Raw genomic sequence first — 22640 nt, forward strand, 5'->3', positions numbered from 1 at the left:
CATGTCTCTACGGTCTCACCTCATACACCCATCTACACCCGACTTACATCATACATCCACTAACACCCACTTGCACCCAGACGCCCACGGATCTTCCTGCTGAGTGCGCTGTGCGGTACGGGGTACGAGACATGCTCACTGGGAGGCATCCGTGTGGTATGTTTAGTGAATCTTTTACACTGTCTGTTTTGCCTCACTTGGAGGTTTTTCCTTTATGCCATTTGTTCACCCTGCTTCTACGGCCTTACAGTGCATACTCACATACAGACGCGAATCATCCTACTGGGTACTGTGTGGTGCTTTGCGTGCGGGACATGCTCACCGGCTGCCTTCGCGTGATATGTTGAATGGCTTTTCTGATTTGATTCATTTCTGCTTTGTTTTGAAATAAAGGCCTTTGATTGGCTCATAGATAACTTTGTATCTTAGATCCAAAAGGGCGGTATGTAGGGAGCTATTATGCCCCTCCCCCTTTGTTATTATGCTGCTTTACCAATTACCAAGTATAACCAATTATATGTTCTGTTTTCCTTATTACTGAACTCTTTATAATACTTAAATCCTTTCTTGTTCATTGAGGATGTGTAATATCCTAATAAGGAGTTCTTTCCTGTGTGCTCTTAGCCTGTGTGGGCACAATCTTTCAGTTCTCCTCAGCTGGCCTTGGCTACAGTTCTTATCTCCTCATGACTTTTCCAATATCCTGAATGTTGACACTTTTATGAGTATTCACCCTCCCTTTGTTCTTTCTCAACCAAAGTTCTATACAGAAAGTTGTAAACAGGTTGCCACAGATGGCTGACCATCTCCTTATCTGAGTTAACCTATGAGTGGCCTTGATGAGCTTCCTCTAACTAACTGAACAACAGGATGGGACTATGGTGGGGGGACCGATGAGCCCATTCTGGGACCAATGAGCCCATTCTATCTCTGTATCTTGTGAGCTAACCCCACCCCTGATATTCCTTATATAAAGCAAGGTTTAATTGATTTAATTCAGAGCATCTTGCTGTACTGTTGGTCATTTCTTGTGAGTTTCAGTGCAACCTTTGCTGTCCTCAAGCTTGAGTAATCGAGTTCTAATAAATATATCCGTTGCTCCTTTTCTCTGAGTCTTTTGAGTCCCAAGTTCTAAGTCTCAAATCCGACATATATATATATATATATATATATATATATATATATATATATATATATATATATATATATATATATATACTGTATATATATATATATATATATATATATATATATATATATATATATATATATATATATATATTTACAGGTATTGGACAAAATATCATGGAAACACCTGGGTAAATGAGTTGTTTCACAACACCAAGCAACGACTTCCACACAGGTGTGGCCCATGTGTTAACTCAGCTAATAACATCCCATCATGCTTTGAGTCATGCATAAACATACTGCACGGGCCTAGTTGCCTATAATTTTGGCTGGCATGACTGCAAGAGGAGACCCTCCCCCTCCAATGTCCCCACCTGCAGAGCACGTGTGGTCGCCCATTTGTTTGATGAGCATGACACTGATGTTGTCCGCATGCCATGACCTGCTCAGATGACCATGACACATGCCATGACCTTCTTGGTCCCCAGAACTGAACCCAATGGAGCATTTATGGGATATTCTGGAATGATGCCTGAGACAGCTTTCCCACCTCCATCAAGTAGGTGTGAGTTGATTGACTTTCTCCTGGAAGAATGGTGCCGCATCCCTCCTGCAGAATTCCAGACGCGTGCAGACCGTACTCGCCCCACATGGTGGCCCAACGCCCTATTCATGATTTTTTTGTGTTTTTGTCCACTACCTGTACGTGTGTCCTTTAGTACCCCCATTGGTTTAAGCGACAAAACCCCGCTCTACCATTTGCTTTAATCCAAAAATCCATCGAGAGCATTTTTGCAATTCTCGCGAATCCACCAAAAGCCTCCATTTCGAAATCGATTGCATCATTTTTCCTCTTCATTACGCGATGATGAAAAGGAATCATAACTACACCTGACGACGCCCATACAGACCCATCTGATGGGAGTCATTTCTCAACGGATCATTCTCTTTTGAGAAGTTATCCCTTTCGGCGTGCTTTGTAACCGCCATAAAACGTCACATGTGGACAAACGACACCGTGTCGCAGAGATATGTCGAAGTCGTCATGCCGAGGTTCTTAGCAATGAAAGACTCTTTTTATAACTTTCCATTGTGACGAAATAGGACACAAATGGTTCAAGTTGATTGGTGCTAAATCCACGACAATCAAACATGTAATGTCGGCACTTTCAAATGGATAAAATGGCAAAGATGATTCATAGAGCCGTTCGGATGTCGGTGTTAAGTCACCTTTTCTAAACGTAAACAACACTTTGCTGTCAATTAGGTGCAAACAATGGGTGTTTATCGAACCACGTGGGATCCCAAAGGTTTGACCCTAATCGGAAAAGTACAAGATTTTATCGAGTTTACATTGAAGATCTAAGGCGTAATCCGATTACAAACCGGTTTGGTATTCACATGGACAATTCCGAATTATGCTCGAGATTTACATCGACTACAGGACTTATAAATAAGGGAAGATCTTCCACCTTGTAGTAGATCTTGTGTCACATCTTGAGCAGAAGCGAAGGCTCCTTGTTCGTTTCTCGACATGCTTCCCTCGTACGGATTGTCCACCTGCTCCAGGGCCTCGCGCTCCATCTCTGGCTCCTTGTACTCGAATTCCAGGCGACCCGGACGTCCCATGAGCTCCGTCAGCGTCTACGGTGGAGCAGGGGGACGATGCGTCCGCTCCGGATGCTTCCGCCCGTGCACCCCAGCCCGGGTCTGCATCGCTCCCCCGTACTCGGCTTCCAGCAACACGTGCGGAGTCGTGAGTATCTCGAGCGTCGGCGTCACCAGCTCGGTGCTGCTCAGAGACGAGAAGGAAGCCATGCAGAGCCTCAACGATCGCCTAGCGAGCTACCTCGACCGGGTCCGCAGTCTCGAGGCAGCCAACCGTGAGCTCGAGCTCAAGATCCAGGAGTCGCGGAAGCAAATCGGCCCTCAAGAAACGGACTGGGACTATTATTTGTCCACCATTAAAGATTTCTTTATAAAAGTAAGTCTCCAAATGACAGACAGATAATGCATTTACATCAATCTATTCTGCCATATATATATATATATATATATATATTTGCATATATATACAGTGCATTCAGAAAGTATTCAGACCCCTTCACTTTTTCACATTTTGTTATGTTGCAGCCTTATGCTGAAATCGTTTAAAATCATTTTTTCCCTCAACAATCTACACTCAATACCCCATAATGACAAAGAGAAAAATTTTAGAAAGTTTTGCAAATTTATTAAAAAGAAAAAACTGAAATATCACATTGACATAAGTATTCATACCCTTTGCTATGACACTTGAAATTTAGCTCAGGTGCCTCCCATTTCTCTTGAGCATCTTTGAGATGTTTCTACACCTTGATTGGAGTCCACCTGTGGTAAATTCAATTGATTGGACATTATTTGGAAAGGCACACACCTGTCTATATAAGATCTCACAGCTGACAATGCATATCATAGCAAAAACAAAGCCAGGAGGTCGAAGGAACTGCCTGCAGAGCTCAGAGACAGGATTGTGTCGAGGCACAGATCTGGGGAAGCCTACAAAAAAAATTCTGCTGCATTGAAGGTTCCCAAGAGCACAATGGCCTCCATAATTCTTAAATGGAAGAAGTTTGGAACAACCAGGACTCTTCCTAGAGCTAGCCGCCCGGCCAAACTGAGCAATCGGGGGAGAAGGGCCTTGGTAAGAGAGGTGACCAAGAACCCGATGGTCACTCTGGCTGAGCTCCAGAGATCCTGTGTGGAGATGGGAGAAACTTCCAGAAGGACAACCATCACTGCAACACTCCACCGATCTGGGCTTTATGGCAGAGTGGCCAGACGGAAGCCTCTCCTCAGTGAAAGACACATTAAAGCCCGCTTGGAGTTTGCAAAAGAGCACCTAAAGGACTCTCAGACTGTGACAAACAAGATTCTCTTGTCTGATGGAACCAAGATTGAACTGTTTGGCCTCAATTCTAAGCGTCATGTCTGGAGGAACCCAGGCACTGCTCATTACCTGCCCAATACCATCCCAACAGTGAAGCATGGTGGTGGCAGCATCATGCTGTGGGGGTGTTTTTCAGCAGCAGGGACTGGGGGACTGGTCAGGGTTGAGGAAACAATGAACGGAGAAAAGTACAGAGATATCCTTAATGAAAACCTGAAACAGAGTGCTCAGGACCTCAGACTGGGCCGAACGTTCACCTTCCAAAAGGACAATGACCCTAAGCACACAGCCATGACAACGCAGGAGTGGCTTAGGGACAACTCTGTGAAGGTCCTTGAGTGGCCCAGCCAGAGCCCTGAAATCGACTTGAACCCAATCGAACATCTCTGGAGAGACCTGAAAATGGCTGTCCACTGACGGTCTCCAACCAACCTGACAGAGCTTGAGAGGATTTGCAGAGAAGAATGGCATAAAATCCCCAAATCCAGGTGTGCAAAGCTTGTCGCGTCATACCCAAGAAGACTCGAGGCTGTAATCGCTGCCAAAGGTGCTTGAACTAAGTACTGAGTTAAGGGTCTGAATACTTATGTCAATATGATATTTCAGTTTTTTCTTTTTAATAAATTTGCAAAACTTTCTAAAATCCTGTTTTCTCTTTGTCATTATGGGGTATTGAGTGTAGATTGATGAGGGAAAAAATGAATTTAAACGATTTCAGCATAAGGCTGCAACATAACAAAATGTGAAAAAGTGAAGGGGTCTGAATGCTTTCTGCATGCACTGTGTATATATATGTATACATATTTATTTTGTGTGTGCGTGCGTTGTTGCTTTATTAACACCCACCCCCCCCCCCCCCCACCCCCATTACCTTTTATCAATCAGATTGAGGAGGCCACCGTTCAGAACAGCCGAATATCACTGGAAATGGATCACTGCAAACTGGCGGCTGAAGATTTCCATCTCAAGTAAGTCATTTCCTCAATTGGTGACGTTCATGCTGCTTCATTGGTGACCGCCATTGATGCGCTACTCATCACTTGTAATCCTGAGGTTCGATTTCCATCTATTAGGCTTTTGGGTGTCCTGATAGTTCATATTGTCTCCTGGTCTGTCATTGTTTGATCCCAAAAAGGTCAGACTTGACTAAAACTGCCGGTCTGAGGCTGTGCTTACACAAGCCGTTCATGGTCTCGCAGCACACAGTCTTTCGCTTGATTGTCCCTTCTCCCTTTTGGTCGTGGAACTTATACTAATCCCGCTGCATGTTTTCGAAAAGAGTAGGCTATTGTGTGCCATTGCCCTGCTCAATTCCTCGCTTTGGCTTATCAGAGTAATTAGCATTTTACCTTCAAGAGGTGAGATGGCACAGGCATGAAGGGCCAAATGGCCTTTACACCTACCTTTACCACCCTATGATTAAAAAGTGGCATATACAGTGCATTTGATGGTGAACCTTAAGCCAAGTATCTCAAAATCTACAACGTTTATTATTATAAATTATCATTAGCCTGGTTTTGGCTTAATGGTTGAGGTGGCTGGTTTAAGATCTTAGGGTTCTTGAGTTTGAGCCCCTGTTGAGCTGTTGAATTAACACCAGGTGGGTTGACTCAGCCTGTCATCTGCCCGAGGTCGGCAAAACTTACCAGTAACAGGGGCACTGCATCATTGGCACAGCTGCACTTCCAGAAAATGATGTAACCAGTAGCCACAGGCTGCATACAAAACAACAACATTATTATTATTATTACGAGCAACGGTTACGAGCAACGATTATTACGATTAACGGTTTTAGCTTTTTCACGAGCCTCGACGGTACCCGCCCTAGGGGCGGGGCTTAAATTGGGAGGCCCAAATGTAAAGGCAAAATATCAGAAATTGAAGGCTTTTTTATTTTAAACGATTTATATAAACATCCGTTAAATCATATCACACGCAAATCATCAAAATCTAAACAGTATTTGTAGAATTTCAATAAAAGCCACATAACTGTTCACATCGGTAAATATTATTCCATCGTGTTTGGAAAAACTGGAAAATTCGAAAATTGGAAATAGGAAAAATTTGAAGAAAATTGGAAAAACAATACAGCCTATTTTACTCCAGGGGGTCCCAGGATTACCCACCCAAAATTTCGTTGCGATCGGTTCAGCCGTTTTTGCGGTACCTGGGAACGGACGGACGGACGGACGGACAGACATTCGGTGAATTATAGTAAGATTGTTTTAAATGTTTATCTGAACAACAGATTGGAAACTGAGGCAAAAATGAGGCAATCGTTGGAAGCGGACATCTCAAGGCTTCTACAGCTCAACAACGAGTACTTCATGACTTGTGAGAGTATCCGTGGAGAAATAGAAATGCTCACCGAAGAACAGGCCTCCTTGAAGAAGAACCACAGGGAGGTGAGGCCGTGTTCGGTGAACAATATGTACGATGTGCTGCTCATCACTTGAAATACTCCACAGTTCATGAACACAAGAGCCTGATCTACTCCTGACTCCATTGCAGGAAATGGATGCCCTCCGCAAGCAAAATCTTGAAAACGACCCATCACTCAATGTCGAAGTCCAGCAATCTCCAACTGTCGATCTGGCCGCCATGATTGCGGAAGTCAGGAGACAATACGAGACCATGATCCAGATGAATCGCGATGAGGCAGAAGCATCGTTTAGGAGCAAGGTGATTGTTGAAGCTCACCTACCCCATTACCAAGTGCGATACATGTTTCACCACCCCCCAGGTAACATAAATGTCCTTTTTTGAAATCCCTCCTTAATCTCAATCAGCTCCCGAGTAGCAAACGGACACATAAAACATATGATAAATGGAGTGGGAGACAAGATGGGGAGAGAGAGGGAAGTACACAAGTACAACAGCAGAGAACAGGAACAACGGGAGATCTGTGGGAGGGAGAGGGCTTGGGGGGAGGAGGTATGGGAAGGGGGTTGGGGCGGGGGGGTGGGAGAGGTAAAAAACACATGGACACTACTGCTAAGACTTCCAGGAAAGAAGTCGGAATTTCAAAAAAAGTGGATCTGGGGTGAATTAATGGGGGTATAAAAGATCAAGGTTTTGGATGGGGGAAGATAAGAGATGGTGGTGAAGTGACCCTTATTTTTCCACAGCTGGATCAAGCCAGCTCTTCGAGTGATGAGAGCAACGCGTTGATGGAAAGAACCAAGGAGGAGTACAGTAAGGTTCGCCAGCAGTTCCAGGGTGCGCAGGTGGAATTGGAGACTCTTCGGAATGTGGTGAGCATTGATATCTTGGCACTGTCAGGGAGTCATACAAATCACCAGAAATGAGGAGCTATCAAAGAATGATTCATACTCGTTTGTTTTGAGGACATTGAAGTTCCATTTTTTAAGTCTTTGGTACGACTCGGCCGGGGTTTGAACTGCTGACTTTCCAGAATCGGAGAGAATACTCTGAAGTCTCACCACTACACCACTGAGTCACTTCCTTGTTTTTAACAACAATTTCATGAAGAATTGCAAATTTTTATTTTGACTTTGGCCTATTGTGTGTTACAATAATGTGGTTCAGTAAATTTTGGGGCAATTCGCCCAAGTAAAATAGACTTGCATAACAAACAATACAGAGTGTGGCAGACACAAGTGACGTGGAGGGTGGATACAAGTGGGGTCACCCGATCAAGATCGGTTTGTTTAAACTTTAGGAAAACATCACGAGGATCATCATTTAAAGCTGTAGCAAAAGATTAACTAGTGATGCAACATGGTAATGGCGGGCCAAATTGCCTGAATAATTAAGAAAATACCGTACCCATATATGAATACTATATATAATAATAAAAGAGTGTGTGTGTCAGTCCGTCTCCTCCATAACTCGAAAACCATGAAACCTAACAGCCCCAAACTTTGCAAGCATACTTCTCGAACTCCAAGTGAATGCATGAATGAAAACTGGATGCTTAGGTGTGTTAAAACACCCTTTTGAAGATAATTAATGGATAATTAATGATGATTTTAAAGATAATAAGTAATTATTTGAAGATAATGAAGGTAATTAATAGAGGGGTGCCCTACATCTGGCAAATAAAATACATTTACTTCTTCATGCAGGTGTATAAATTAAATTGTTGCCCCTTTATATGAACTTTTCTAGAGCATTACTTGGTTCTTCCTAAGAACACAGGGTAGTCCAGCATGTACATGAGATTTTTTGAATGCCCCTTATTTTCTATTGTTTGGCATTTTCTAAAAGCTATGGAATGTCCCTCCTTTTCTATACTTTGCCACATGGCACAACCTTATGTAAAGGGGCATTTTCTATGCCCCTGGCATTTTCCCCAAGAATATGTATTATTATTCGTCCATTAGAGGGTATTTTGCAAAATTGCATCATATGATGTATAAAATCACTCGATGCTCCTTTTTTTTTTTTAACTGTAGCACCTACAACAGCGATGCATATAGCGATTCATAGGTATGAAGATCAGACATTTGTTGATGTGAGTGATGAAAGTGAAAACACACACACATACACACATACACACACACACCTCATCCATTTATAGTAGATAGCACAGGTATATCACATGGAAGAGCTATATTAAGGAGCAAAGAGGTCAACGCACAATCGGCGAAGGAGGCGTGAACTGATGAGAGTGTTTGCTTCACTGAAGACTGGTTGCGATCCTTCCTATTTATTTTGAAATTGGTCTATGGCCTTTCCTAAACTCCTCTCAACAGGTCACTTCACTACCCATTACTTTGGGTGGACGTACGACTGTTTAGGTTTTCGAAGAAAAGTCGTCAATCAGAAAGTGTTGCTGCAGACTCATGGATATTATATTTTTCTAAAACTCTCAACGATGAATTTTATACCGGTATTCCTCTTTCGCTTATGTCTCACATTATCCAGAGTTTTAGTTTTCTCCCTATTTTGTTGATGTGGTGATCCCCTTCATGATACCGTGGAAATCGAGGGGTTAGGGTTAGCCGGGGATTTCTTGCGACGAAGCTGGGATTTCAGTTTCACATCACAGACAAGTTGGTGGCCTCTCTCTATTCTACCTCCTCCTTTTTGGTCTTGCACCATCTGCCCTCTCTTGGATCGATCCCTCCCAGGTTTCTGCAGGATACACATAATCTGCCAATAACCATCTTCTTCTTAAAATTCCAAAATCCAAGCTCACCACTCACCTCCACTCAATTATTGTTCCTCTTTTCTCTGGCATGTGGAACCAACTTCCTCCATCTGTTCAGTGTCATTCTTCCCTCCAGGGTTTCAAAGCTGTTGTTCATCACTACATCAGATCATTCCCCATCCATTCTCATGATCTCTTCTACCCCAAATGACCCCATTCCCAAGCACTCACTTTTTCCAGGCTTCTGTGATTTCCTCCCCTCCTCTCATTCACCTCTTTTTAGCCGCGTCGCAGACGCTGCTCATAGAGTGCCCTCTGCTGTTGTTGTTGTTGTTGTTCTTCTTCCTCTTCTTCCTCTTCTTCTTCTTCTTCTTCTTCTTGTTCTTGCAGAGAAGACAAAACCTCGAAGCTCCACCCATTCTGGGAACCATAGCTCCACCCATTTTGGGAGAGGCTTCATATAAACAAATATCCACCATTTTATTAACTCGCATAGCTTTGAGGTCTGTTTTGTAGGCCCGTGGTGTCTTCCTCTCTCACACAGTTTTATTTCAAATCAAATTCGATATATCATTTCATTTTTCACAGTCGCTAACATAGTTTTAGACTCGGTTGAAAAAAAACGGGAAGAAAATCCGATGAAAGTTGCCCTTTATAGAACGAAATGAATTCTCAAAGGCCTGTAACTTCAAGTCCATTGAGATTTTTTTTTTTTTAATCGCGGCATGCTCAGTCATACACCGCCCGAAATAACAGACGGGAAAATGCCGAGATATATATATATTTTGTTTAAATCGCGGCATGCTTAGTCATACACCGCCCGAAATAACAGACGGGAAAATGCCGAGATATATATATTTTGTTTAAATCGCGGCATGCTCAGTCATACACCGCCCGAAATAACAGATGGGAAAATGCCGAGATATATTAAAAATTCGTCCATTTGATGACAATCGTCACGATGAAATATTTAATTTATACGTCGTCACAATAATGTGGAGAGAGGAGCATAGCTTCGTTCACGTGTCGCCACACACGGGAAATTGCCGAGATATATTTCTTTTTAATCGCGGCATGGTCAGTCATACACCGCCTGAAATAACAGACGGGAAAATGCCGAGATATATTAAAAATTCGTCGCCACACACGGGAAATTGCCGAGATATATTTTCACTTTGCACAAAAATAACATCAAGTAATCGAATCAATAGGAATGTCCTGTGCCTATAACATCGACGTTATAGGCACAGCTGCATCTAGGCATTGTGTAACATCGACGTTATAGGCACAGCTGCATCTAGGCATTGTGTAACATCGACGCGGCTTTTGTTTTAATTAAAACTTTTTGTACTTGTTGTTTGTTAGTCAGCGGTTAGTTTGTTCCTTTTATATTTCATTCCCCCTATCCCCTTCCTTTTCCTACTGTGTTTCATTCAGCTTGTTCACTCCCATGTGTCCTTCTCCCCCTACCCTTGATCTCACAGTCGCTTCTACTCTGCTGTTGATGTTTCCCCCTTTCAATTTTGTTCCATTCTGCTATATATACACAAAGAATTAAGTTAAGCACCCCTACACAACGAATTAAGGTAAGCACCCCCTAATATATATTCTTTGTGTATATGTATACATTGGCATATATTCTAAGGTATGTGAGATCAAATAATGATTGGTATGACATTAGCAATTATCCATTGATGAAATTGAGTGATCAAAGTGAAAAAAAGTGATTGGTTGAGTCAGTGATCCGATCACGTGGGTCCTACACACGTTATTGACGCAAAGATCGCTAGAGGTCTTCTCAGAACAATGACTGTACGTTAGAAAACATAAACGTCATCCACACTGTCCGTGATGGACCTATAGTTCCATACTTAAATTGAGGTGAAAATATGCCTAAAATTCCCAAAAAATTTCACCTTAAATTATTCAGAATAAAATATTGAAAACGGCATGATTGTTATGTTTTTATGTGACCATAATATCACTTCTCCAGAAAATATAGCAATATCATGGGTATATTACACTGTTTTGACGACAACAAACTTGTAATGTGCGAGGTTGTAAAAAAACGGGGGGGGGTGCTTAACTTAATTATTTGTGTATATTTACCCTGCGCTCGCGAAGCGACAAGTGGGGTTAAGCATTCAACTGCACACATGTGTATGTGTGCCGTACGTGTCTGCATTTTAAAAATTCATTTTCTCGGCAACCGTTGGTCCGATTGACACGATATTTTCATCAACGGAACACCTCCTCCTGTAGAATATTTTAATGATAATCATGACGTCATAGGTCATGTGGTACAGGCGCCATATTTGAAAAACCGAAAAATGTTGCACCTATACTTCTCCAAAAGCGCTGCATGGAAAAAATTGAAACGTGGCTCATTGTAAAGAACTCCATATGGGGACTAGGTGTTAACGATGACGTCATTTGTGCCATAATTATGACGTCATAATTCGACAGGGACAACGCTTAGTCTGATCAGTTTGAAATGTATTGAGCGTGATCTATGCAACAATTATATTAGAGAATGTAAATTTATGATGTCATCGCTCACGTGGTCCGGCAGCCATATTGGATCAATGGAAAAAATGTTCAAAAACAGAAGAGTTGGCTCACAACAAGTTGACTGCGCAGGGTAAGTATTCTATGAATACCATTTAGTTCTTCCATGAGTCTGTGCCTTCGTTCTTTTGTAGCAGAGGAGTTTTTGCTTCAACGTAATCTAATACTCATGGACGACCTTTATATCTACACTAATATAAAAGCCCGTAAAATATCACAGGTTGGAACAGTTTATATGATGGTGTAGCTTTGAGGAGTTTGAGGAGGTGGGATGGGTGGGATAGTTTGGGTACAGGAATAAAGGGTATTTTAAACCTTGATCATATTTTCCAACAATTGCCCTCCAGTAAAAGGTATATCAAAAGGGTCGTCACACTTGATTATGCTTCCCCTCCACATACAAGGCCAAGTTCTTCCGATTAAGCATTTCGCTGGTACCCAGAGTGCCCCAGGAAGTGACGACACCCATCCTTGCCCCGTCCCAAGCCCAGTGGCTGCGTGATTGTCTCATCTAACAGTCCTGTATTGTTTCGTGTATTTATCTGTATGACCATGTGTGTTACATGTGTGTGGCAGCTCCACTGCGAACTTCAGGTCCTGTTTTAAAAAAGTATCTATTATAGAGGCCTTGGCTACACTTTATGTGATCCAATCCCTTGTTGTGCAATGGCTGAGATTTCGGGATATCCAGAGTCTGGCACATGGACCTTGCACATCCCTAGCAATGAACCTGTTTGTTTGATTTTTTTTCCCTGGCGTCAGACTGATCCGCCGGGCATTTCACCAGGATGTTCTAATATTCAATCCAGGCATGGGATTAAACAAAAGGTAATACACAAGAGAAAGAAAGCATTTTCTCTTTCAATTTCAGAATGGTGTCATATCATCTCAAAGTTAGGAATAATTTGTAATTTCATCGCCGAGCAATTCATTTTTTTGGATGCAGATTCAAGTCTTCTGGAAGACCTGGAGCACAGAACAGATTAGGGCGCAACATGAGGAAAGGAACAGCAGGGGGAGGAGAGGAAACACCAACATCAGGGCAGAGGGAGAAAATAGACGGAGACGGACAACAAGGGATGGGGGTAACGATGAGGGGGTAGGGGAAATGCAAGGGGCAGACAAGATGGATACGTAAGCAGCATTTTTGGGAGGGCTGGTGGTGGTTTAACAGGTGTAGAAAAGATCATGGTTTTGGATGGGGGGTAACTTGGGATGGAGGTGAACATCTGTCTTGAACACCTGGAGGGAAGAGTGAGATTGAAGAGAATTACACTGACAACGGGTTTTGCTTTTGGACATGATGGTCGGTCTCCTATTTGAACACTTTGGTGACTCGTGTCTGTTTAGCAAAAATATGGCCTAAAAACAAAACCCCTCTGCTTATTACACAGTTCGTCAATTCCTCCTGTTTGGTAAATGTATTTTTTAGTGTTGTGTTCATTCTTTTATGAACATAGTATCTTTACCTCCACCACCGAAGATGGATGGAGGTTGTTTTCACCCTTGTCTGTTGTCCCCCTTTGTCTGTTTGTGAATAGGATATCTCAAAAAGTTGTGGACTAATTCGGACGAAATTTGGTGGACAGGTTGGGTATGTGACAAGGACAAAATGCCTAGATTTTGGTGGATTTGGAACCGGATAAGATGAGTTTTTAATTTTTTTAAGTTATTCTTCACCATTGAGAGATGGGTCCAAAACCGATATATAGGATGGTATTTAAAAAAGTTGTGGACAGATTATGACAAAACTTGGTGGATGAGTTTGGTAGGTGGTAAGTTCAAGATGATTCGATTTTGGTTCAGGTTCGAATCCAGATCCGGACTATCAGTGGGATACAAAATGTGAACTGTTCAGCCTGGCAGAGGTGTTTCATATAAGACATCTGGATGGAGATTCAGTGAGAATGTACTTGTTGTTTCCATGTTTTTATTGTATCTCCAATAAACGATTAAATGAACTTTATAATCCCAATAGGCCATGGATTGTCATGTTATCTCTGTCCTTCAGAACATTGCTTTGGAGGAGACATTGAAAGACTTTGGAGAGCAATTCGACTGTGACGTCAAGGGTCTACAAGCATCCATTGACCGTCTGGAAGCTGAACTGCGTGACGTCTGCTCCAGCATCAACCAGCAACTCTGCGAGCACGAGGCGCTGCTCAACGCGAAGATGAAGCTCGAGATGGAGATCGCTACCTACAGGCGACTCATCGAAGCAGAAGAGTGAGACTTCCTGAAATTTTAACACCGTTGTTGCACAAAACCATGAGTCCCACCATTAAAAGTACAGATGAACTCATGTCTAAAATGGAAGACATAAGGCTAATGCTAAGTGAAGCCTTTCTTCATAAGGAACTTCAATTCAGGAGGAAGCTATTTGGCCTATCAAGTCTGCGCAATGGTTGCCATACTCTATTCTTTGTAAAATTTGAGCATCAAGGAAGGAATCAGCAGGTATCATGCGCATACCATTTTTAAAGTCTTCAGTATCACCTTGCCAGGGATCGAACCGCCGATCTCCCAGACTCAGAGTGGATGCTCCAGACCGTTCCGCCACCAAGTCTGGTAAACCCGCTGCTTGATGGTTCTTGATAGTAGACCTGAAATAGAGTTAGATAGTGATTGCCTGAAAGTTGAGATGGTGTAAGTGTGAAAGTTGAGAAAGAAAACCTGAAAATTGAGAAAGTTCAGATATTGAAACCAATATAAGATGATCCTGTGAAGTGATACAAAGTATACATGGCGTTGGTCCACATTGACCTTTGCTCAAGAAGTATGTTGAGAATATCAAATACAATTTTTTTTTCTGTTTCCATAATATAATGCACATCACACTTGTGTATTCAAAGTCAAAAAAATACTTTATACAAGGCCCTTAGACAGAAACAACATTAGACTTCCAGAAGACTCCAAACCCCAACTTATCTTTCATGTTGACGTGTTTCAATGTCATCCTCTCTTTGTTGATCTAATTGAAGTTCTCCATAACTTTGTTTCTCTAGGGGGATGAATATATCTTCCTTATTCACAGCAAGTGCTACAGATCTACCATCAAACACCACCAGCAGTTACATATCTTCCATTTCAACCGATACGAGTTCCTCCACCATCAAGAGTGGAAGCAGGTTCAGCTACTCTGGAAGCAGTGGTGGCCATAGCAATCTTCCGACCAACCTTACAGCAAACACCTCGGTTACATCAGGTGGTGGTTCCGCTTTGGTAGTGGACCAAAGTAAAGGATACAGTGGATCTGTATACTCATCATGCCAAGGTGGTGGTCGTTCTACTGGCTCCTCCATAATGGGGGTTCCCGTTTCCACTGGTGTCTCTTCCACATCTGTCTTCACGACCGCAGGTGTTTCTCACGGTGGTACCAGGAAGTCCTGTGGTGGAAACCCCTCTCGGGTTTCTTCGTCCGAATCTCCTAACTCTGGACGAGGTAAGGTCTTACTATAATTGTATCCCATAACGCAGAACATTCCACATTGTGTAAAATGCTCTTCTATGAAAGATTTCTGTAAGTTACAATTTCAACAAGGAAATGCCTCATTATCAGCATCTGTACTTCCGAATTGTCTTATTCTGAGGTCTTTCCTTAATAAGTCGGATCAAATATACTAAACCTGTAACTTGGTGTTTCTTAGGTGGAGCACTACATCAAGGAGTAGTTTGTCCTTCAAAATACTCTTAAAGATAACTTTCTTGACTGCATTCTCTTGTTACGTCCACCACAAAAGGTGGATCGAGGTTATGTTTTCACCCCTGTCTGTCTGTTTGTTTGTTTGCTTGTTTGTGAACAAAATATCTCAAAAAGTTGTGGGCTGATTCAAACGAAATTTGGCAAAGACGTAGCGTACGTGACAAGGACGAAATTATTCGATTTTGGTGAAGATCTGGATTCGGATCCGGCTACTAGAATTTTAAAGTGATTTTTCACCATTGGGAGATATGGCCAAAAACGATACATAGCAGGATATCTCAAAAACGTTGTGAATGGATTCGGACGAAACTTGGTGGAGATGTTACGTATGTGACAAGGAAGAATTGGTTCGATTTTGGTGAAGATCTAAATATTGATTCGGATATAATAATTATTTAATTTTCAATTGATTCTTCACCATTGAGTGATAGGGCTAAAACCGAGACATAGCACGATATTTCAAAAAGTTATGGAAGGATTTGGGCGAAACTTGGTGGAGCAATTGGGTGTATGACAAGGACAGATGGATTCAATTTTGGTGAAGATCTGAATTTGGATTCGGATAAGATTATTATTTAATTTTAAGCGATTCTCTTCACCATTGAGGGATCGGGCAAAAAGCGATAAATAACATGATATTTAAAAACGTTATGGATGACGTATGACTAAACTCGGTGAATGAGTTGGTTAGATAAGAACAAGCCAATTAGATTTTGGTTAAGGTCCGAATCCAGATCCAGCCTATCAGGTGGGTTACAAAACATAAACTGTTCAGCCTGGTGGAGGTATGCGCTCTACTGAGTGCCGTTCTAGTTGATATTAATTAATGACTTCACGTGGTAAGTTTTAAAGAAATGTTTATTTTTTTTTTGAAATCAGGATCGAGGCTCGTGTAAGAGCCAACATTTGTCACACAAAAAACAAACAGACACATAAAACATATAATAAGGGGAGCGGTAGACAAGATGGGGAGAGAAGGGGATGCACACAAATACAACATATGAGAGCAGGGACATCGGTAGATCTGTGGGAGGGAGGGGGCTTGGGGGGAGGAGGCTTGGGAAGCGGAGGGGTGGGAGAAGTATAAAACACAATGACACTGCAAGAACTTCCAGGAAAGAAGTTGGTATTTCAAAAAAGTGGATCTGGGGTGAAATTAGCGGGGGTAGAAAGATCAAGGTTTTGGATGGGGGAAAATAAGAGATTTGGTGAGCAAGTCGAAAGCAACCTTTTAAAGAATAGGAAGAAAAAAGTGTTATAATATACGACAGAATACAGCACTTCAGGGGAAAGTTTAAACATTTTAAAATTGAACAGAGAAAAACTATCTGGGGAAATGGGGATGAAACACGTGGTCGAAGAACGAACGAACGAAAAGAACAAAGAAGGAAATGTTTATTTTTTTATTTTTTTTATTTTTTTGTTAGTTAAGATTTTAAACAAGGAAGTATGGGGTGAAAAGACTGGGAAAAACTGAGAGAACGAAAGTAAATGGACCACAATCGACTGTTGAGAGAAAACAAAGCCTCAAGGTAGGAAGCCTAAAGTACTATGCCGCAAAAAAACGCGGCACAAAATAATCGACTATTTTATACAGGTATGAAAGATTAACACTGATAATCTTCCGAGGGACACACTATGACTAGGGACACATGTAAGATAAATAGTTTTGACAAAAATACAATTGTGAACAATTACTTAACTTCGATAGCGTGGAGAGCATGGACAGCTTCGAAAAACCGTGCCCTCGCCGGCAAGATCTCGCGAGATCTCCAATAAATCGCGAGATCCTCGCGAGATCGAGAGTTTAAAATAAAAATCTCGTTCGTTTAAAATAAGAAAAATCTAGTTTGTTTAAAATAATGAAATGTTTAAAATGAAAATAAAAATCTTTATGGGAGTATCTTTTTTGCTCCAGATTGTATTAAAATATTATTGGTGGCCATCTCTGCCACCAAAGGTGGGCAGAGGTTATGTATTCACTCTTGTTTGTTTGTCTGTCTCTTTGTTTATTGTAAATTGGTTAGTCTTTTTCTGCACAACCCTCAATAAAGTATGTACGGTACAATTAGAAGAATGAACGCACTGTGGTCACAACCTGCGACAAAATCTGGTAACGGATCGATTGGGAATCTCACATTTAAAACACTCTTAAAACATGAACAGCATTATTGGGAAACTCACATTTAATGTGTTATTAAATGATTAACTTGGCACCTCTCATCCACGACAGCCTCCACCATGGTTATATCAGAATGAGCTGACTCGTCACACGGTCACAGATTGTTTAAGCCCAATATAGAACCGTTCAAAAATTCCGTAACAATTTTTTTTGGGAGCCGCATACCGTGCATGTTGACAGACGATTCAACTCTTTTCGCTCTTTCACGAGCCTCGATCTTGTATACAAAAAAAAAAAAAAAAAAAAAAAACCTTACTAATATTTTTTTTATTCGACATTGATTAGATTTTTTGGGGTACCACATTGTGAGTAACACTCAACCTAAACAAAGCCAATGAAAATCTAACACAATAAACTTGGGAATTGTATAATCGGCAGAGGCCTATCGGCCTGATGTCTTCGGCCCACTAGAAAAGCAAGATGGTGGCCATATTATTTCGTCTGGGTGCCATGGCCTTGGTGGGTGGACTCAAGTGATAAATGTCGGTGGGGTCAGGCAGCCGTCCGACCAATGGGTGTACATTTAAAAAATAGAACCCCAACAAGAAAAACAGCAACAACAACCACGCGGACCTCTTGTAGACCTGCTATTTGTAGAAGGAGGATGTGTCATACAGAGGCAGACAGCACATACGGATCAATGATTATGGTTGAGTGAGGGGGCGTGGGGGGGTAGGTGGCCGGTATTCAAAATCAAATCCTCTTCCTTTATATCTTATAACATGGAGGATGATACTGTAGGTTGTGATCAATAAAACGTCTTACTAAAATGACAAAAAATATTTTAAAAAGTGCATTTCTAAGACTGCAGCAACAACTTGCCCACCCAAGGTGGGCCAAGAATGGTACTCCCGCTAGGAGGGCTGGGTGTCCACTAGTTAATTCAACTATGACAACATGTGGTATGGTTTTTGCACCGTTTTTCTGGAGCACACTGGAATATGAAGTTTCAGTATAAGTAGTCATAAATGACTACCTCTAAAAATGACCTTCGAGTGACATGGACCATACACAACCTCAAGTTACGTTGAGATCTTCACCTCAAATCACTGATTGAATTCTAAAGGCAAGAGGATTGGGTGACGTCATAAAGTTGACAATAAACGTTTGGTTTGAGCTTCAATCAAATATATGGTGGTACTTAGGGCTGGCACAAAGTAATTATAGAGCACAAAACCCAAAAAGCAAATTTTGAACTCCTACATTGGCTATCCTGTCTGCTCGCCCTTTTTTGTGAACCTAAAATGTCCTGTGCAGTCCCTTCATCAAAGAGGAAGCTTTTGTGTTGGTACCTTCAGACAAACTGTACAATTATTCATTGTGGTTTTGGTGTGAGGTTGAACACTCGACACCAGTAAGGCCATGTTTTTATTTATTTATTTATTTTGTATACAAGATTGAGGCTCGTGGAAGAGCTAACATTAATCACAAAAAGACAAACTGACACATAAAAGATAAGATAAAGGGAGCGGGAGACAAGATGGGGAGAGAGAGGGAAGCACACAAGTACAACATTTGAGAGCAGGGACATCGGGAGATCTGTGGGAGAGGGCTTGGGGGGAGGAGGCACGGGAAAGGGGGAGTGGGGGGGGGGGGGAAATTGACTAATTTTGACTTACTTATATACTTATCATATATATAAAGCTCTTTCAAGCTCTTTCTAACCACAGATTGACTGATATTAATGTTTGGGTGTCGGGTGTCATACAAAGCTGAGATTTGGCTTGCCGACGGACATCTAAGACAGTACACCGGGAAAAATCCGAGAACCATCGGAAAGCTATCTTCTACCAATCTTCTACCGACTATCTTCTATCTTCTACCGACTATCTTCTACCGACTCCTCTCCGGCCTTGCTCCCCCAGCTCTCTCTGTGCTCTGTCCCCCCAATATTCCTTCTAGGCTATGAGCCAGACCCCCCAAATTGACCGGTCGGTACCATACAGATGGAGTAAGGCTCATTGTGATTTTTAGCAAGATATATGTCCCTAGATATGAAAAAAAAGTGATAGCAGTGTATAACTCTCGGCCATCTCTGTGTTATCACCCGAAATATTATTATACGCCCGCTTCGCTTCGCCAAAAAATGTGATATTTGCTAAAATTGGAATAAATATGTTTTTAAGGACCACAGAGTGCCGAGATCGAGATCGAGATCGTATTTGTTCGAGAGATCATGATAAACCTAGAGTGTGGAGCAAGTTTGCATGCATTGTGAAATATAATGTAGCTGATGTTACAAACCTACTTTAGGATACTAGCTAATACCAAAAATTACACTGAGATACCAAAAGTAGTAGACGAATAAACCTAAAATGTTCAAAAGCTATGTTTCATTCCAAAATATCAAAATTAGGGGGTATGGTTGAACATATTTTGAACTTTTCCAAAATATGTGCCCCAAACAACCACCATATTACAAAGTAATGATATATTCCAATGCAGTGGTTCCTTGCGAAGATTTTGAGGGGTCAAATGTTACTCTGGGAGTTTTCATTTTTGAAATATTGACAAAAATGTACAATGTGAATTCTGAACTCGAAGCGATTTCGACCACTTTTTCACTAAATTTAACATATTTTTTGTCATTATATCAATATTTTGATAAATAACCCCCACAAATGTTCTATATTTCTATTACTATATTAGTTGGCATCCAGTATGCAAATTATTGGCACTCTGTGGTCCTTAAAAACAGATTTATTCCAATTTTAGCAAATATCACATTTTTTGGCGAAGCGAAGCGGGCGTATAATAATATTTTGGGTGATAACACAGAGATGGCCGAGAGTTATACACTGCTATCACTTTTTTTTCATATCTAGGGACATATATCTTGCTAAAAATCACAATGAGCCTTACTCCATCTGTATGGTACCGACCAACCCCCTTGGCTCATAGCCTATTCAGGTCGCACAAGATCTGCCTGCAACCCTCTTATGGTTAAACTGCCAAAGTCTAGGCTCTCTGCTCACCTTCACTCCTTCATTCCCCTTTTCTCCCGCCTCTGGAACAAACTCCCCCACTCCCTTCAATCCCACTCCTCCCTCCAGGTCTTTAAAACAGCTGTTCACCACCATCTCTTGTCTTCCCCCATCGAAAAGCTTGATCTTTTCTGCCCCCGGGAATTCACACCAGAGTCCTTGCAGTGTTCATATGTTTTATTCCTCTTCCACCTCCCCCCAAGTCCTCCCGATGTCCCTGCTCTTAAATGTTGTGTTTGTGTCCTTCCCCCTCTCTCCCCATCTTGTGTGCCGCTCCCCTTTTTTTTTGTGTTTTGTGTGTCGGTTTGACTTTTTGTGTGATTAATGATAGCTCTTTCACGAGACTCGATCTTGTATACAAAAAAAAAAGAAAAAAAAAAAGCGTCTGTAAATGAATTTTTTTTGTAAAAAAGCAAGTGTAAAACACTTTTAAAAAATCAACATCTAGCATTTGAAAATTGTAATTTCGACAACTGTAAACTGTGTGATAAAAATCTCAATGAAAATTTACGTAAAAACTGTAAACACGTCCGTAAAATAAATAAGTAAATAAACCTAATTTGATATCTAGCAGCATGTCAGTCATGCTTGCCTATAAAATCATAAAGCTTCTATTTATTATGTAAATATTTTACATCATAAAATATTTTATTTACATACAAATTTACATATTTTACATACAAACTGTATGAAGCACGGTTTGTTATTGCTTACACAATGTGGAAGAATAGTCCACTAGTATTCCATAACATTAATAAAGAATCCTCAACCTATAACGGGAGTTTGATGAAAGTAATACTACACTTTTCAGTAAGTGTGTGTGTGTGTGTGTGTGTGTGTGTGTGTGTGTGTGTGTTTGTGTGTGTGTGTGTGTGTGTGTGTGTGTGTGTGTGTGTGTGTGTGTGTGTGTGTGTGTGTGTGTGTTGCAGTTCCAAGCTTGGAGCACCGCGGGCAATGCAGTGCCACCAAAAGTGAAGCAAACGCAAGGAAGAAGGTGACCGTCCTCGCAAGAACGTCCGTGGATGGGAAAGTCGTTTCTGAAGAACGCTTTGCTTGTGACAAACGTGTAACGAAATAAGACAATAGTATCGGGATGGAGGAGACAAAGGGAGAAACCGTGCAATCTCAGCATGAGCGATGGGGCTTTCGGCTTTAGCAACTACATTAAGCGATGTTTCACGTCTTATGATGGATGGATATGCTGCTTGGCCGAAAACTTCAAGCGTACTCCAAGCCATTCATCAGCTTCACCACCGAGTTACATTTGAAAACGTCCAAACTGACTTATTTGAAAATTAATTTGGTTAAATTTGCTGGAGATTTTAATGAAATGCTCCCAAGAGCTGCGCATAAAAATTCACTCCAAGGAAAAGCTTCGGATTAAATCATTTTACCTGTGGATTGCAGACAAAGTGTCTTCCCGAAATGATGGCCATATCGTTGGAATAAAAGGAGTGTCCTCGTGATCCATTACTCTGGTTTCTCTGTCTTTTTACCACGTAAAGATGGCGGTAATTATAGCCGGCACTCAAAATCCACTGATCCCAAGGTACCGGCACTCGCATCCCTGCTCTCGTATCTTCAAATGTTCCAACATTTTGCTTCCAATTATGAGGTGTTAATGCATGTACTTTTCCTTACAACTCAATTAGTGCGTTATTATACGACCTGCTTGGTATTCCACCGCCGTGCGAATCACACGTACAATGTGGCGCTCAACGTATACAATGTACGCATTTTCAGATTAATTGGACATAAATTACATTTTGCATCAAGAGAAACGTGTTTTTCATTCCAATAAAAATAACTCTGCTTCATTAAAAACTACATGGTATTCATAGAATACTTACCCTGCGCAGTCAACTTGGTGTGCGCCAACTCTGTTTTTGAACGGTATTTTTCTTTGATTCCAATATGGCTGCCAGACCACGTGACCGATTACATCATCAATTATATTCACGAATATAATTGTTGCCTAGATCACGCTCAATACATTTCAAACCTGATCAGACGAAGCGTCATCCCTGTCG

The 22640-nt window shown here is 41.5% G+C and overlaps 1 protein-coding gene across 1 annotated transcript; it reads left to right on the forward strand.

Moving 5' to 3' along the window:
* Window positions 1-2662: 2662 nt before the first annotated feature.
* On the forward strand, window positions 2663-15412 carry LOC137438311 (keratin, type I cytoskeletal 19-like). The gene is made up of 9 exons (XM_068133429.2): window positions 2663-3112; window positions 4943-5025; window positions 6306-6462; window positions 6569-6739; window positions 7186-7311; window positions 13753-13967; window positions 14747-14963; window positions 15100-15183; window positions 15389-15412. Exons 1-9 carry the CDS (start codon window positions 2663-2665, stop codon window positions 15410-15412), a joined length of 1527 nt encoding a protein of 508 aa, XP_067989530.2.
* Window positions 15413-22640: the final 7228 nt, after the last annotated feature.

This window comes from Myxine glutinosa, chromosome 13 (assembly GCF_964187855.1).
Source record: "Myxine glutinosa chromosome 13, kmMyxGlut1.1, whole genome shotgun sequence".
In the NCBI taxonomy this organism is placed as follows: Eukaryota; Metazoa; Chordata; class Myxini; order Myxiniformes; family Myxinidae; genus Myxine; species Myxine glutinosa.

What these genes read in the sequence shown, in the direction of transcription:
- LOC137438311 (XM_068133429.2), top strand. Translation starts at nt 2,663, where the DNA reads ATGCTTCCCTCGTACGGATTGTCCACCTGCTCCAGGGCCTCGCGCTCC. An exon ending in GCTGAAGATTTCCATCTCAA is followed by an intron (nt 5,026 to 6,305) that starts GTAAGTCATTTC and finishes TCTGAACAACAG; the next exon opens with ATTGGAAACTGAGGCAAAAA. An exon ending in CAGGTGGTGGTTCCGCTTTG is followed by an intron (nt 14,964 to 15,099) that starts GTAGTGGACCAA and finishes TCACGACCGCAG; the next exon opens with GTGTTTCTCACGGTGGTACC.